Here is a 19,311-nt window from a genome sequence, read left to right as displayed (position 1 = left end):
AAATTAATTTAGAAATCAATTTGGAACAAAAACTAGGTCATTGGTTGAGATCTAGGTTATAAGTTAGGTTAATTTAAGTCAAAGTAATAAAAATAGTTATTATTATAATTTTTAAATCTAATCTAATAGTTGGCTTGATACAAGGCCATGAGTGATCTATTCAACATAAAAATAAAAATAATTATTGTTATAATTTTAAAATTTAATTTGATGATCAACCAGGGAAAGATTCAATTTATTCATCAGGAAAATCAACCAAAGTTAACTCAAGCTAATATAAGAATAAAAATTATTATTAAATAGTTTTTAAACCTGACTTGAGTGTCGATCGAGGCAAGTCCTGGGTCAAGGGTTGTGAGAATCAACACGGGTTAACCCAAGTGAACATATTGATAAAAAATAATTATTATCATGGTTATAAAACCAACTTGCAAGTCAATCCAAGACAAGATTGAAGTCAGTAATTAGGAGGATTAACCAATAAATTCTTTTAAAAATAATCAAAACAATCATGTTTAGATTTTTTTAAAAAAAAAACTCAATGGACTTTTGATTAGTGTTTTGTTCCACTTTGAATTTTAGAAGGGTTATGTTAAGTTAATTCTTCCTCTAATGTTTTTTAAATTCGGACTAGTCCATGTCCTGGGTTGATTTTTGTTTCATGTCATGCCACTAGTTAGTACTTGTTTTATAACTAGATTTATTATAATATTATTAATTTTAATATTTAATATAAATCACAATAAAAAAACAATATTTAATTATTTTTTAAAAATATACAAGTTTATCTTGTAATGTTCACTGTATTCAAACAATATGTCAAGACAATCATTTTGTCTTTTGTCTTGTGCATTATTCTAGATGTTTTTGGATAATTATGGAGTGTTAAAATTAAAAGTAAATAAATATTATTTTAATTTATTTGTAATTAAAAATTGTTTTCTAACTGAAGAGATGATAGATATTTTTTGTACAAGTCATGCAACATGGATATCTCTTAAAAAAGTTATCGCTCTTTCTCCTTGTTTGAAATATCCGCAGGGCGTCACTGAGGTTTTTTATATAGTTCATTTTGAACACCCCATGGGAGTAATCCTTCTGATAGTACAACCAGAGGTTTTCATTTATTTCTAGGTGGCTGTCGAGCTTAGGAGAGAGGAGCCCGAGAAAACCTCAATACCGAGCGGGAAGGCATCTAGACTGGCGGGGTGATTGTCCAACGAGAACACGTTTTTTCACGCCAGAGCTGTATTGTGTTTTTCTTTACAATCGAATCCTTTATTTGCTGCGAATTTGATTATAAAAACAAGTCAAAGGGATGATACTGCAAACTATTGATGTATAGGGTGGAGATGTGACGTTGGTGAGTCTATAAAGGATGAAAATGAAAAGTATGACGTTTTTAATTTATTAAATGACACCTAACGAGACACTCGTAACGGTCGCCAAACAGAAACACGTTGTCAACAACGGTAACTTCGAGGAAGGTGCGCTCGAGCCGGTCGGCACGGGACCCATTTGAAATCTTCCGAGCTAAGAAAAAATGGAGGTTTGAGTAGTTCACTGGCAATAAAAGTCTGAAAAGGAAAGAGAAGAGAGTCAAAAACACTCTCCAAACACTGCCACGATTCCCCTTCCCAGTCACATCCTTAACGTGTTTGACCTCCACAAACTAAATATCTAGCTTCTTTCCTCCACACAGTAGTCCCTCTTGCCAGTATTTTCCCGACGACGGTGCCCCTCTTCAAAAGATGCTCTTCCTCCTATTTTAATAAAAAAAATAATTCAATTTTTTATACAGCATGAAATTAATGATTAATTCCATCCCGCGGATTAGATAATTGATCATTGATTTAAGTTCAATTCTATAAATAAACGGAGCTGAATTTAATTTTATAATTTCTCGGCTCTTTTCATAATTCTAAATTAAATACTTGTTTAGAAAAGAGATAAATATTATTTTTAAAAATATTTTTTTTATTCTAATGCATCGTCATGGGTAGGAGATTGATAAAAAAGGCAAATAAAATACATATTTATTTAAAACATCGTATCCTGACATGAAAAAAAAGCACACGCTCCCACCAATGGATGTTGCCAGGAGATCGTGCGGGGTATAAGTAAAAATACTCCAAATCGGAAGACTCGTACCATTATTTTAGGAGAGTTCTTTGACCCCATCTCCTTGCAAAAGAGGGAAAAATAAAATAGAAATCTCCCAGGGATAAAACGGACATTACGACACCCCAAGTCAGTAGTCAAAGGACCATCCACAATCACCGCCTAGCATTATTTCCACACGCGATTAGGGTTTTTTCTTCCCCTTTAAATAGCCATAAACGGAAACAGGAACAAAGACACAAAGTCGAACCAGAACTCACAGAAACAACAAAAGCTGAAACAAAGACCCAACGTTTTAAAAAAACCAGAACAAATACCACACGAAAGAGAGAGAGAAAAACGATGTCGTGCTCCGTTGCGGTGTCGAATTCTCCTGTATTTTCCCCGTCAGCAAATCTCTTCTGCAGCAAAACTTCGGTATCTATCCCTTCATCACCAGCAGAAACAATAGCACTAACACTGACGCATTTAAAATCAACACAATCTCCATCTTCTTCTTCCACTACTAGTTCTTGTTCGTCTCCTTCATCCTTGTCCCCTTGCTCTCCGTTTCGGTTTCGCCTTCAAAAACCACCATCTGGGCTCAGTTCTTCTTCCTTGGCTTCGGCTTCGGCTTCGGGGTCAGCCGCGACGGTTTTGAAGAGGAAAAGACCGATGAGGCTGGATATACCGGTTGCTATGGGGTTCGGAGGAGGCCCAGTGACGTCCAGGGCAGTGGAGGAAGCGGAGGTGGAAAGAGAAGGGTACGGCTATTCGGTTTATTGTAAGAGAGGGAGGAGAGAGGCTATGGAGGATCGGTTTTCTGCTGTCGTTGACATTGAAGGAGATCCCAAGCAGGTAATTTCATAGTTTTCGGCTGCGTGACCTTTTTTCTCTCTCGTTTTCTTCTCTGCGCTTAAGTGTGACTATTCATCAGATTGGCATGTGAAATTAAACTGTTTTGATGAATAACTTGTCTGAATCTATTGATTTTGCGGGGGCAACTGAACTTTCTTTAAGAGATGATAGATTTTTGCAGTCAAGTTCATGATATTAAAAAAAATAATTGGAAATCATTAAAACTTGAATGGGAATTAGACAATAACGTGTTTCAGTTTAGGAGATTTTAAATATATATCAAAGAATTTGAAAGCGATTCTGGTAAATGAAGGCTTCTGATCATCTAGACACATGCTTTTGGTTACGGAGACTTTCATGGCTAAACCAAAGTTCCAAATTTGCTGTATGCTGTGTTAATTCAGATTGTTGATTTAGAAATATACATTTTGTCTGCAGGCCTTCTTTGGTATTTTTGATGGACATGGAGGTGCTAAAGCAGCTGAATTTGCAGCTGGGAACTTAGATAAGAATATTTTAGATGAAGTTGTTAGCAGGGATGAGAAAGAAATTGAGGATGCAGTTAAGCATGGTTATTTAAATACTGATGCCCAGTTTTTAAGAGAAGATTTTAGAGGTGGCTCCTGCTGTGTGACAGCTTTAATTAGGAAGGGGAACGTTGTTGTATCCAACGCTGGTGATTGTCGTGCTGTTATGAGTAGAGGAGGTGTCGCTGAGGCCCTTACAACCGATCACCGGCCTTCTAGGGAAGACGAGAAGGACAGAATCGAGTCACTGGTAAGCAGTTCATCAATCATATTAAGCACGTTGTTTCTTATAAATATGGAGTCTTGAGGAGAGCTTTGTTTGAACTGGAACTAATGATTTCTATGAAATTCGTTTTGCAGGGTGGCTACGTTGATTTGATACATGGAACTTGGAGAATTCAAGGCTCCTTGGCAGTGTCTAGGGGAATTGGAGATAGGGATCTTAAACAGTGGGTAATAGCTGAGCCTGACACAAAAATTGTTACAATTAAGCCCGTAGATGAGTTCTTGATCTTAGCTTCTGATGGCTTATGGGATAAGGTATGTTCTCACAAGCAACCTTTGCTCTTCTAAATAAAGTGGTGTTTATATGGAAGTCATTGAAGCAATTCCACTAGCTTAGATAACCTAAATAAATTTTTTACATGGTTTCAGGTTCGTAATCAAGAAGCGGTAGACCTTGCTCGCAGTTTGTGCATAGGAGTCGAGAAGGCAGATCCGTTATCTGCCTGTAAAAAGCTTGCTGATCTCGCCGTTTCACGAGGCTCCTGTGATGATATTAGTGTGATGCTGATCCACCTGGGACGCTATGTTTGATTAAAACCATTCTTGATAATGATCCACTGACACGTGTAGGCTGATGGATATTTATTTTGTGAACGATCCTTGCAAGCTGGGAGCTGCAGGGTGACTAAAAATATGGTGGTAGTGAGGACAACAATCGAATAATTATTGTATTTAGACTTTAGAGTAGTCTGATCTAGAAGCAGTTATAGCTTTTGACAATCTTGGGGATTATTTCACCCATGGAAGATTGATTGAACATATTAGGATTCTCAGCTGATATTCTTTCATTCATTCATTCATTTATTAGAGGTATTCTTAGCAAAATGCCATTTCTTTGGTATTCAGCGTATATCAAATTGCTCAATAAAGTTTTGCTAATATATTTTGATTTACTTTGTGACTTGGCATTTAACTTTTGGGATGCGGATTCTCTGCTTCACTGGCGCAGCATATGCTGCCAGTTGCTTCTTCAGTAGCAATTCGCTATGGCTATACAGCGATATCGACAATTAATATACTAGGATTTAATACCAAGATTAGGTCAATATTCCGCGTGATTAGGACGTAAATTCTTCCAGCAACAAACTGTTCAGCGTCTGACTTTTCAACGAGGTCCTTTTCATATACAAATTAAAGTATTTGAAATAAATTCCTTGGAACTTCGTCCATCCAGCCTTGCAAGTTAATTGTTTACTTACTAAAGAGCTTTAACTTGATTTTAGTTTTGTTGACCGAAAACACCATGTTGAACTAGAAAAACAATGGAGGAAATGAACCTACATGCCTTTACCAGAATTTTTTATTAAGGACCAGTAAGATTCTGTTCCTAAAACTAATTTCTTCGTTCCTGCCGACCACTGACCCTCTAAATTCTAGATGGACGGACATCATGGTCATCTGGGTTAGTATTATCTTCATCTCATTGGTTTAAAGCAAGACAGGAATACGAATATAATCGCATTAGACACAATAAGATGGTTCGGTGTCTGCAAGGAACCGTTCACTCAATTTGACCCCACCAGGAGCTCATGTCCAATTAAGACCAAGAGCCTCGAGCTCTATCCAAACCACAAGTTCATGATAAGACCATGGCCTTTCGTCCAAGGGGAAAGTCGGATTCTTGGCTTCTCGGAGCTGGTTCAAGTTACTTGTTTTGGTGTTCTTAATCATATCAATCCACTAGCCAAACATAAAATGATCGCAGCTATACTCACAAAAAGCATATGCGCATGTTACTCGATGTGTTACTTGATTAATTTGGTGGTTCCGAAGATTACTTGCAAATATTTCATGTAAGTGTCCCATCAAACATGGCATGGGCCCTAAGGAACTCCTGGGTCCTTGATTTCTTGTCATTTTTAAGCTGGGGCATCAAGATATTTTGCTAAGCACCACCATTTAGAACACAGTCTACTTCCACAGTAATAATTTAGGCGTGACAGCTAAAAGGACAAGAGAAATTGAAAGGCTTTCTGACGTGGGATTCTCATATACACATATTAATATAATTCTCTGTTGAAAATCAACGCTTGAAATTTGACTCGACGCTGCGCTATGCATCCCTAAACTAGTGAAGCATTAGAGCCAAATTGTGAAATTGGAAATGCCTCGATCTATTTTTCTTCGGGCTAACTGATTAGTACTATACGGTGCCTCAACCAAGCGATCTTCTTCAATCGTATCCTTCTTCTAGTTTTTTTTTTTTTTTTTTTGGGGTGCGAGGGGTTCAAAACTGCAAGGAGGGAAGCACAGCATCATCTTGGCTACCCATTTGATGTGTTGATTCAACCTATTGACACATGTTCCAGACATAAAATATGTGCGAAGTGCATCTATTTTGCTTCATGTGTTACTTGTTTCGGTGGAGCTAATTATTGAGCTTATTAAAACTTGCTCCGAACACAAAAAATAATCATAGATTCAACTGTACAATTGATTAAACGAATCCTTGGCTCTAAGGAACTTTGAGGGTGCTTAATTTGTTGTCATTTTGAAAGCTGGAGATCAATTCTTAGACGACAATGCTATTTCCACATCTAGATTTAGGGTGTGTTTGTTTTGAGGTAATTTTTATAATTATATTTTTAAAAAATAAATTTTAAAAAATCATTTTTAATTAGAATTAGTTTAATTGAGACATGTGTTTGATAAAAACAATAATTCAAGTTGTTATACAGTAAAAATAAGTATAAAATGTTTGGATAAGAAAGAGACCAACAAAGATTTTTTTGATAACTTCAAGCAAATGTTCAAAAACATGTCAGGAATATTTACGAATCTCAATGGAAAAAACAAAACAGGTAATGAGTGCTGCACAATAACTGAATTTTGAACTTAATTTTTTGGTGGATCTTGCAGGTCAAAACTCTCTTTCTTTTTTTATAACGAAACATGTTGAATTATTGTAGTTCACAGCTAACGTGAGAGCAGATTAAAAGACAAACTCTTAATTAGGCTAAACAGCTAAGCAATGACAAGAGTTAAAAAAGCTTTCTCATCTAGGATTCTCTCTATCATATTATATGTTCCTGTTGAAAAGCAATGTTTGGAGGTTTGTATCATCCACCTTTGTGATATCCAACACTAATTTTCTAAGGGCTAATTGATTGTCAAGTACAGGTAGGTTATACTTAATATTACAAGCACGTAACCAATAAAATAAAATAAAATTGCACTTGGGATAATGGTTTAGTAGAGACAGGGACTTGTTCTTTTTCTTTTTATCTAAGCTCGATCTTTTATGTATCCTGTTAACTTGTGATACCTTACTTATTTACTGAGATTATAAGGTATTTAGTAATCCTAAAAATTAGTGGTAATATATTTAAATTGGATAAGATAACTGGACAAAACACCACGAGTTATCAAAAAAATACAACAAAGCGATTAAAAACTATTTTAATATATTTTCAAATAAAAAATATATTCCAAACACAATTATATAATACTCCTAATCAGTCCTAACCTTTTCAGTATATATGTAGGATTGCATTAGCATGTATTACAAACAAAATGTCGTGTAAGCAATTTGAAAGTAGCAAGTTAAAGAGAAAACTATGATGGAGGTCTATTTTTATCAATCAAATACTTCAATGTTAATATTTTTAAAGGAATAATTCACGAGCTTTTAATTTATGATCAATAAACTAAACATTTTAATTTTATTTTTTTTCTGAATGATTTATTTAAAAATTAAGAACGTGCATGATTTTGTTACAGATTAATGATCACCGCAATTGTGAATGCATTGATTCTTGACAACTGGCTGTCTTGTTTCTGCATGAACGTTGTTGTTCATGCACGTTGGATTGTCGCCCATCTGATCTGCGTCGCAGTTTTTTTGTCTTGCTCGCCAGCGACGATTATCGGCATCGCAGGAGGCTGGCCCCAATCTCCTGCCTTCCTTATGAAACGAATTCTCTCCGTGATAAACTTAGGAAAAACTTACGGTATAGTATTTGTATGAGATATATAACCCTCAAACTTTGCCATTATGTGAGTGGATTGTTCTTTAATCTCCGTACATTAATTAACTCAAGGTGGACAGAATATATATTAATTTTGAATATAAAATATTTGATCTCCACAGGATTGATTTGGTGGGTCATGGGTAAAGAATTACTTCCTTCAGTCGTGAGGTTGAATTACTTAGTTGATTAATTAGTAAAGGGAAACTAAATTAAATATAAAATCTCTCTTTAAGAGAGATTGAGTTAAATCGTGAAGCACATGGAATCTACGTCTCATCGAGAGCCAAAAATGACTTGTACCGTTCCTAAAAAAGACAGAAGGAAAAGACTAGAAATCTCTCGTTCTTTGAAATCGCCGATATTTGTGTGTTTGGCAAATTCTTCGAGGACCACAAATATTATCTTCAGACGTTGTTAATTTGCCTAGTGGAGTTCCAAACGAGCTCACGCAACTTGAAGCTAGCTCTTTCCTTTCATTTCAAGGCTAGTCACCCAAGTTTCTTACCTTTTAGATCTGGAATCTCGATGAGTCTAAGCCTATTCAAGTTTACGTGGACGAAACTCAACTCACCTCTTATTTTCTTCACGCGTAAAGAATTTGCTCGAACCCCTCCTGTTCACACCCCTCGGCCTCCTCTCTCTTTACCGAATCCTCAACTAAGAAACAAATTGCTTCGTCTTAAGCAAATGATCTCAGCCCAGGAACATAAACACATGGCACATGGACTTTCTTAGCATTTACACCGACCGACAATGACAGATCATGGGATGGTGTCACCTTATGATTTCATAAACTTTGGAGAACAAATGCTACGGGGGTCTCCTTTCTCAGTTGTTGGTGCATACACTTAACGCGTGGCACAGATATTGGCAATTTAATTTCTTCTACTGCAAACAAAGCACTCGGAGATTAGTAGATAGGATACGGATGAGTGGGGTCATATTTGGAAGGGGGATTTTTGGATTGAACTATTCTTTTAGCAGAACAGATTTTTAATCATATATCTAATAGTATTTTGGCTCTTGTTTGGGAAAGCTTGACCTCCTCTAGTAGCTAGCTACACCTTCTGAAAACTTACCTCGAGATTCATTTTTTGTAATAATTACCCGTTCCTGACTTGAATTGTAGTTGAATTTCTCTCTCTTTTTTACCAAGTGTTCAGTTTGGTGGGATGTTTTAGGCATTGACTTGCAAGGAAGATAAATGGATTTGCTTGACATTAATTATAGTTCATCTCTTTTACTTTATATAATTTAGTCTTTACATGTAAGAAATGGATGTCTGAGGATAATATAATGTTTTTTTTTTTTTAAAAAAAACCATCCAGTGGAACAGACTGTTAGGTTGGTTGCCATTTCATGTAAGGCACCAACCATTTACCATTGACTATTGGTAGCCACCATTGTTGAATGAGATAGAGTTGGTGGCCACCATTGTTGAATGAGCTAGAGTTGGTAGCCATCAATGTTGACAACAAACCAAGAAGAGCTTCCATGAATGCCTATAAATAGAGGCATATATGAGAGAGCAAAATGAGAGAGGAAGAAGAGCCAAAGAGGTGAGAAATGTAGGAGAGAGTGGGCTGCCATTGCAGCACAAAAGGAAAGAAATAGAGTGAGGTTGAGAGTTGCTCAATGAGGGGATGATTCCTCCTCCTCTATTGTTGTAAATCTTGTACTCTCCTTACATAATGTAATGGCTTCTCCCGTGGATGTAGGCGATTTTGCCGAACCACGTTAAATATTGTGTTAGTGTGCTTGGCCTCCTATGAGCAAATATCAGTACATCACCGGTCGGAATTCCCAACACAGACAAGAAAAGAAAATCATTGATCGGTGAAAATGCGATGGCATAAAATCTTATCATATCCCGAGTTGAAACAGGAAATTCTATCCTTACTCCTCAATAATCCGGCAAGGTACAATGTAAATACTAATTAGGTGCATGATCATTTATCGAAACTTCTAACTCTGGCTCTTTTGCACTTGCCCAATCTGGTAATAGAAAGTTAGGAAATGCGGATAAGTGGAAGTTCATGCAAAGGTGTCCTTCCCAATCCTCATCCTTTGCATGATATGGATTGGTGTTGTTGTGGACAGTAATCGTCATGCAACGGAATTTCATTTCAATAAAAAAAAAGGACCCCAATTTATTTATATAGTATAAATATTAATATCACAAATAAGGAGGAATGTTGTTACTAAGGGGAAGCCAGAAATTTTTCATGTCCTGTGCTATTAAATAAATATATAAATTTTTTAATGATAAATTATTAATTTATATATATAATTTTTTAAAGTTAATAGTAAAATTTTAATTCAAATACACTATTTATAATATTAAAAAATAAATTTGAAGCACCAAAGCTTGTAGCTCAGCGGTCCTGGTAGAGTTTCTCTACCTATGCATCCTGGATACAAGCCTCAGCATGCATGTCTGTCATCTTCGCGGTGCCTTACCTGCCTACTAGGCTTGCAGGATGTTTAGTAGGTTCGGAGATTAGTCATGGTGCGCGTAAGCTGACCCGGACACCCCGGATTATCAATAAAATAAAATAAATAAATTTGAAAATATATAAAATTGAAATAAAAGTAAAAATAAACTCACTATTGAAGTTACATCTTTTGATTTTTTGTGGAATATAATTCATCTATAATTGAATTTGAATCGATATTGTAACACCTCCTCAACCGGAATAAAATAACAATTTCATGTTATCTAAAAAATAAAGTAATTAAATTTTTTTTCTCTCTCAATTCCTCCTTTCTTCACTTGGTTCTTTCTTAGATTAGTATTTTATAAGTTGGACTTTGTAAGTTTACAAGGTTATTCTCTCGCTTTTTTATTTTTTATTTGATTTTTTTTAATGTTTTTTCCTTACTTTTCTCTTGCCTTTTCTTTTCTTCATTTTTCTATTCTACTTCTAAACAGTTGACAACATATAAAAGGAAGGAAGAATTTATTTGTTTCATTTTTTAATGGAAAATAACCATTTTACCCTTAATAAATCGTTTTGTTTTTATTTGGTGTTTTTTTTGTTAGCACTACAAAAATTTTTCATCCTAAAATTTTAACTAGATTTTATTTAATATATTTTAAAAATCCACATAAAATTTTAGCTCAATCTGATGGTCGGATTGAAAATTACACTCAATAACGTAAAATTAGTTAAATTGTGAATTTTTTTATTAAATTTATGAATTTCTTCAAAAACCCTGAAATTTTAAACCAAGTTAAAGCATCATATTAGAAAAATTCACATAAATTTTTATAATTTCTTGATAACTTAATTGAGAATTATGAATTTTTTTACATAAAACTAGTAAAACAATATTAGTAAAATCATGACCTGGGCTAAAGACAACCTAAGCCTTTGCATTGCCTCCACCTCTAGCTGTTACAGTCTTAGGCACGAGGGCATGCCAATGTAAACATTGCTGGAGTTACAACAACATGCATAAACAATGACAAATTCAGCAATGATGTGTATTAGTGTATGCGAGCAGCCAGTTCACTCTCGACATGACTTTTTGACTTAGATGGTGGGTTGTCCAAGGTGTGTAACAATACAACAATACTGGCATAATGAGTTTTGTCAGGTTGGCTTACGCTTTGATGGGTTTTAGACTAAGGAAAGTTACAATAGGTTAGATAGCTTTTGACAGTTATTTGTCTAAGGTGAAAATTATCCATATCTATTTTATGAGGAGATTTCTTTGTAGTTTTCTATATTCTTGTAATATAGATAGGCCAAATGGTTGTGTAGCATGCAGAGATAATTATGCATTGCACATATAAAGATTGTTGTATATTCCTTCGTTAAAGCTGAATAAGGTTGAGATTATTTCTTGTAATATTTATACTTTTGTATTCAATTTCATTCATTATGTTGTGTTTCCTTATCTATAATCAACAAAAGGATTGGGGGAATGACTTTTAGGTGTGTGAAGCACTTATATTGTAGGCTATTGGAATTAGGAGAAAAGCCAAGTCTAGGAGGGAAACTAGACTATCAAATAGGGCTGGAAAATTTTGATGAAAAATTTAACTTGATGAAATTAGTATCAAAGTGTGGTTAGTTCTAAGATTTTCTGTCCGAAGTTCATATGTCAATGGAAACAATTCAAAAGAGACTGATGCATTTCAAAAATCTTATTGGTCCTATTGCAAAGGATTGAGATCGCTCCATCAACGTCAGACTTGAGTTTGCTACTGAAATGGAAGAAAGGGCTGCTCGACAGTATGTGGAACTTGCAACATTATGTAACAATAACTCTACGAATTTGGCTAGAGTTGTTGTATAGTGCTCACTTTTGTTATAACCTTCCCAAGTCATTGATTATGAATGTAAGTTCATTTGAATTGGTGCTGGGGGTGCAGCCTCAAACCCCAACTAAGATAACGGTATATAAGTCAGTGGGAGGAATCTTGATGCATATAAGTTTACTAAGAAAAGGCAAGAGCTATTTGAATATGCTCAAGATAACTTGCATAAGGTAGGCAAACATATGAAAAAATATGCAAATCTGAAATGAAGACTATTGGAGTTAGTGGAAGTTGATAGGGTGTTGTTAAAATTGACTCCTTAGATTTGGAAAAAGATAGTTGGAAAAAATTAGCATTGAGGACTGGTGCTAAGGCATGATAAGCCATTTGAGATAAAAGAAAGAATAAGGATTGATGCCTATATATTGAAGCTGTTAGAGAGACTGAAGCTTTACATTACATTTCATATGAGTTATTTCATCTCGTTTCACGATGATCGAGAGGATCCAAAGAAGAGTAAGTCAAAGAAGGCTCCTCTTATAATCCATAAACAGTTTGACAATTAGATTGTTAAAATTCTGGACCACCAAAGACTTGGATAAAAAATAATAATCAAATGACATAATTCTTAATAAAATGGGAGTACATATAAGAGGTTTCATAGGAAAGAGACATTGACTTGTGGTAGTTTAAAGAACTTGTGCAAGGGCACCTCACTTATGTTTCACGATGTTAGACTCTTCAAGTAGGGGTGATTTGTCATAGTCTTAAATGCGAGGGTATGCCAATGTAAACACTACTTGAGTTACAACAGCATGCATGGACAATGACAATATGCATGGACAGTGGCAGATTCAACAACGATGTGTATCGGCGCATATAAGTAATGGATTAATGCTCGTTACTTGTGCTTTTATATTTTGTTTCATTACTTGTGTTGTGTTTGTTTGTCTATAATCAACAAGAGGTTGAGGGGAAAGACTCTTGGCTACGTGAAACATTTAGAATGTAGGCTAAACACGAGTAGAATTAGGAGAAAGGCTAAGTCCAGTAAGGGGACTAGATTGTTGTGTAGGGCTGGATAAATTTTATGAAAAATCCAACCTTGTGACAAATGCCCATGGCATGTGCTTTCATTTTAGCCTTTAGACACTTGACATTTAATTCTGTTGCATATATCTTGAAAAAAAAATGCATCACCTACGATCAGTGCTTTCTAATAATTCATAATTTGTAATTTATATTATTTTGAAAATTTAACCTATAGCATTAACTAGAATTTTTAATGGTAATATACTATTTATATAAACAATAAAAAATCTTAATATATTTTTAATTTTCTTAAGATAAATTTAAGTCTTAACTTAATTGGTTAATACATGAGACAAGTATAGGGTTGTGGGTTTGTTCGTGAAGCGCTTTTATTTTTATAAAGTACAAAATATAACACGTTATCTGTTACTTTTTTTTCTTTTAAAATATAAGGGGTGGATGATGAAAAGAAAAGAAAAAGCCCACTTACCCTTGACCTTTGAAGTGTGTGTGGCTTCGACCTTTTATTATTGTTGTTTTTTTTTTTTACCTTGCTTTTTTTGGACAATCCAAAATTGTTTTACCAGATTCACATACTCTCTAGTTTTGAAATGTTTTTTAAAATAATATTATATATTTTTATTTTTATTTTAATAATTATTTTTTTAATAATTATGTATTTGATTTGAAAATAATAAAACTAATAATATATTTTTTATGAAAATCCGATTTAAATTGGTTTTTTATTATTAAAATATTTAAACAAGTATAAAACATGATTTTATCATATTTATGACTTTTTAAGCTTTGAATTACATAAATATGAACATACTATTTTGATATTAAAAAAAACATAAAAAATACTTCTAGTTTAAAAAATTTTATTGGCTAAGATAAACAAGAGATACATTGATAGAAAAAGTATTTTTATAATTTTTTTAATATATTATATTTTTAGATTTAATGATAATGTTTAAATATTTCTTGAGACGTTAATGTTTTTAAAACATTTAAAAAATTGGATTTTTTCATGACATAACTGTATATACAAACAAGGGGGGATGCATGCTAAAGGTTTGGGTGCGCTATAGCCCAGGTCAAGATTTTATCAATATTTTTTGATTAGTTTTATGTAAAATAAACCCATAATTCTTGATTGAGTTATAAAAAAATTCTAAAAATTTACGTAGAGCCTTCTAATATGATGTTTTAATTTGGGTTAAAATTTTAGAAGTTTTGGAGAAACTCAAGAATTAGATAAAAAATCACAATTTGACCAGTTTTATATTATTTAGCATAATTTTCAATTAACTATTAGATTGAGCTGAAACTTTATGAGGGATCTTAAAATATATTAAATAAAATCTGATTAAAATTTTAGAATAAATAAAACTTGGTAGTGCTAACAAAAAAATTGTCAAATAAAATCAAAACGACTTATTAAGTGTTAAATGACTATTTACTATTAAAAAATAAAATAAATAAGCTTTTCATTTCTTTTATATATTACCGACTAGGCATAAGTAGAATAGAAAAAGAAGGAACAGAAAAGGCGAGAGAATAGGAGAGAAAAATAAGGGAAAAACATAAAAAAAATTCAAGAAAAAAAACGTGAGAGAATAACTTTATAAATTTACAAAGTGTATCTTGTAAAACACTAATCTAAGGAAGAATCAAGTGAAGGAAGGAGGAATTAAGAAAGGAAAAATATTTAATTACTTTGTTTTTCAATTGATATAAAATTATTATTTTATTCAAATTGAGGAGTTGTTATAATATTTATTTAGATTTGATTACAAATGAATTATATTTCATAAAAAATCAAAGGATATAACTTCAATAATGAATTTATTTTTACTTTTACTTTAATTTTATGTACTTTCAAATTTATTTTTTAATATTTTAGATAATATATTTGAATTAATACTTTATTTTTAATTTTAAAAATTCATGTATATGAGTTAATAATTTATCTTAAAACAAATTTATATATTTATTTAGGATTGAAAATATTCCTGGCTCTATCATTGCATACAAACTATTCTAAACTATTTGTCCTTGAATCGCCGGTTCATTTTCTTAGCCCCTCTCGCTTTTGGATTTCTAGTCATCTTCACGTATCGAAACTCCTTTACCATTGCCTTCTCAACAAGCAATTGTTTTATTTGTTTTTTGTAGAAAAGTATACCCTTGTTCTTTCTATTAACAAGGTAACTTATTTTTAAATTTAATTTTTTTGCAAAAAAAATTTCTAATTGAACAAAATTTTATCTTCACAGTATCTTATTCTGATTGAGCTGAGAACCCGTTTTAAGATACCAACCTTAATAAACACAAACATTACATTATTAATGTACAAACTCTCTCAAAGAAGTTGACTCTTTGGTGTTTCTTGGATCATTTTTAAGGTGTTTCTTGGATCATTTTTAAGAGTGTCTACCTTTTTTTTCTCTATGATTGGGCTAAATGACTAGCTTTTTTTTAAATCTCACTGCATGCTTTTACAGGGTCAGAATTTGTTCTACTTTTTGTGTGTAAGAAAGTTGTTGCTTCATGCATCTACTGTTGTTTAGTATTTGTTCGAGCTCTTATGTAATCATATAATTTCTTTTTAAGAAAGTAGAAACGACATATTTTTTATCCACCGGGAAAATATGTAATTCTGGAGCTCATTAAATCAAATATGATCCTAGTTGAAAGAACAATGAAAGTTTTTGTTTGATTTCCTTCATGCAAGGAAGAGATATGTCACAGATACGTTGTTTTGGTTATGGTATTAGTTTACAAGGAGAAGGATATAGAAAGGTTGGTTGGTTTGAAGTGTTTTTAATTTAAAATATATTAAAATAATATTTTTCATTTAAAAAAATTAATTTTAATATAATATGTTAAAATAATTTAAAATCATAAAAATATAATTTTTAATAAAAAATTTAAAAAACACAATTTACACGACATTCCAAACAAACTATCAGTAGAAGAAAGGACATTAATTCGGTGGGATTTATCTACTAAAATATTAATAGTTGTTTGGATCTTTAAGTCTTCACCAGTTGGAAGCTGTAGAGGAACTTTTTAATTACACGTGGCACATTAGAGCAGAGAGTGTCCAAGGGTGACAGTCTAAGCATCTCCCCGGGAATTTAATATCTGACGGAGGCTGGTGGTCCACGCAACAGACAACAAAGCATCTTTCTCTCTCTACCGCCTGCCTCAGGTTCTCTATTATTGAGACGTGGACCGACCGTCCATTGCCATGTAAGCATTGAAAAGGTATAAGTTCTTGGCCGTTAGCATCACTTTCAACAGAACCCTGTCGGTCCCTTGCCCCGTATTGGTGGTACTTTGAATTTCGGTTGCTGTCTTTTGCCTACCTATTTGGCAATTGGCAGCTCCTCGGGTTTTTCTCTGTGATCTGGTGCGACGCGTTTAAAAAATATATGATGCATCGCGTATATTTAACCCGTAATTAATTAATTAATTAATTACTTGTTTTCATCTTTTGTTTTACCATTAACCGAGTTACTCAAACAGGCATTACCCGTACTTTCCATTTAGAGTGTGAGCGGCATCAACTAATATTTTTTTTTAATAAAAATACCAATATCTAACGTTAATGTTAAATGTTTATAACAATGATCTTTATTCTTAATATTACATTCTAATTCTAACCGCTAATTATGCAATTTGGATGGTAAGCACTAGCTGGTGGTTTAGTTTGTAAATAACAATAATAATAAGATATATATCTCATATTAAAAAGAAAAACTCTTTTTAAATGTAAGTTTTTATTATATAGTAAGTTAAGAGATAAACTCTTTTATTTGATTTTCTAATATTATTATATGAATATTTATAATATCAAAAAATAGGATTTGGAACTTAAAACTTGAAACTTAATAAGAACAATTATACTGTTTTGTAAATAATCATACCATTTAATGAATAATTATATTATTTCATGAATAATTAAACTATTTGATAAATAATTATATTATTTCATCAACAATTATATTATTTGATGAATAATTATGATACTTCATTAATAGTTATATTGTTTGATAAATAATCATGGTATTTTATTAATAATCATATAGTTTGATGAATAATTATATGTTTTATTGTTATTTTTCAAGTCTATAAAAACATGTTACTATATAAAAAAGAAACACAATAAAAAATATATTTTTTCTTGGTCTTATCTTCTTATTTTTTTAGAGGTTTATATAACTTAGTTGTATCATAAAGATATTATTTTTATATAGGATGAATAAACACTTTAAAGATAATAATTTTAAGTTTCTAAGTCAGCTTCGAATTCGTTTCTATCCTTGAAATTCCTAACACTAACACATTTCTATTTGTTTCACTCTACTTATTAGGCACCTCCCAAGATTTTATAATGTCCCATTGCCTACACTTGTGAGTAATTAATATCGTATGTTTTTATATAAAACATTTAATCATAGTTGGTAATTAGTTAACCTTGTCTCTTAATCAGCAAACTTAATAGGCATGCTCTAATACAAAATCTCACTAAGAATGCTTAATTAGAGTATAACTTAGATTATTCACCTATCTTATTTTATGAATTGAGTTAAATTTTTCTTGAACATAAAAAATATATTTAAATATTGTTAATATTTTTTTTCCACTGAAAATAAAATTAAATTATTTTAGGGGTTAATTTAATATGATCCAATTGATTTTGTGGGTCTAAAAGCATCCTGGAAGACCCGTAAAAACATAATATGATTAAAAAAAATCAAAGATGATATTTTTTAATAATAAAATAACAACATGGTAGATTAACTTGGATCAATATGAGTTAACATGTCAAATTTGCAATCCGAGTTATGAGACTATGATAACCCTATAAAAAGAAATCAAAATAAATTATGAAGTTTTATTCTTAATCAACCATTATTATAGGATGGTATTGACAGAGAATCAATTAAAAAAAGAAGTAAGAAAGTAATCTAAGTTAATTGTTAAATCTACTACTCAGATTATAAGATTAAGATAAAGGCATATAAATCATATTAAAACAGATTACAAAGTTTAATTTTCAATCAGCTCGATGTTCAAGGATGAGATTAGAAAAAAATCAATTAAAAATCAAATATTAAAAACAGCTCGAATCAATTATCTGACCCATGACACGAGTTATGAGGCCGAGATAATCTCATATAAAAAAATTAAAAAAAAACAACAACCATGTAGAGAACAAATTAAAATAAATTATAAAGCTCAATTCTCAATCGACTCCGTCGGATCTAATGTTGAATGATGAAATTTATAAAAATATTAATTAAAAAATAACATAAAAACAAGCTAAGTCAACTTGAGTTAATCCATTAAGCGTTATTTTCGAGTTAAGAAACTAGGATAACCTAATAAAATTCAAATTAAAATAAATCATGAAGCTTAATTCTCAATCAAGCATAATATTAAATAATAAAATTGAGAAAAAAATGAATTAAAAAAATCAAGTCAATTAGGTAAACCTGTTAAACTTGTGACCTAAGTCATGAGAGGAAAACAACCTAATAAAAAGCAAATCAAGTGTTGAAGGACTTGCGATTCAAATTATGTGATTGAGATAATTTCATAGACAAAAAATAAACAAAATAATCTAATTTAGCAAGGGTTAAAATGTCAAAATCTGTATCTTGATTATGAGATCAAGATATCTCCATATTAAACAAACCAAAACATATTAGGAAGTTTAATTCTTAACGGACTCAACGTGAAATAATGAAATTGTAAAAAAAAAACAAATCAATATAGAAAACAACACAGAAAACAACTCAAGTCAACTTGGATTAACTTGTTAAGTATTATTCTCAGGTATTGAAGCTATAATAACTTAATAGAAAGAAAAAAATAATCATTATATTTAATTTTCAATTAACCTAATATTAAATAACAAAATAAAAAAATCGAGTCAACTGAGATAACTTATCAAACCGCAATATGTTTCATTAAAGTGAAATAACCTTAGAAAAATAAATTTAATATTAAATATTAAAATTAAAAAACGGATTAAAATCACTGTTCCTATGATGAATAGTGATTTATAAGCAGTAAAAACTCATTCTCCTTTAGTTTTTTTCTTATTGCCAATTAATTAATAACCGGAAGTTTCATTCCGTATAAAGGTGGGAACACATGAACCCTTCCATTCAATGGATATTCCTCATCCACGACCACAAAGCCAAACCACCGCAAAAATAGCCTTCCACGAAACACCCACTTTTTATTACCATGC

At 32.0% G+C, this 19,311-nt stretch overlaps 1 protein-coding gene across 1 annotated transcript; it reads left to right on the top strand.

The window, feature by feature from the left end:
- Positions 1-2,298: 2,298 nt before the first annotated feature.
- LOC105125950 (probable protein phosphatase 2C 25) lies at positions 2,299-4,651 on the top strand. Its single transcript, XM_011026630.1, has 4 exons — positions 2,299-2,958; positions 3,397-3,735; positions 3,846-4,025; positions 4,140-4,651. Exons 1-4 carry the CDS (start codon positions 2,464-2,466, stop codon positions 4,299-4,301), a joined length of 1,176 nt encoding a protein of 391 aa, XP_011024932.1. The 5' UTR covers positions 2,299-2,463; the 3' UTR covers positions 4,302-4,651.
- Positions 4,652-19,311: the final 14,660 nt, after the last annotated feature.

This window comes from Populus euphratica, unplaced genomic scaffold (genome assembly GCF_000495115.2).
Source record: "Populus euphratica unplaced genomic scaffold, PopEup_1.0 scaffold44.1, whole genome shotgun sequence".
Lineage (NCBI taxonomy): Eukaryota > Viridiplantae > Streptophyta > Magnoliopsida > Malpighiales > Salicaceae > Populus > Populus euphratica.
Note: the sequence above shows the minus strand (reverse complement) of the source record. Positions and strands in the feature narration are given on the sequence as shown.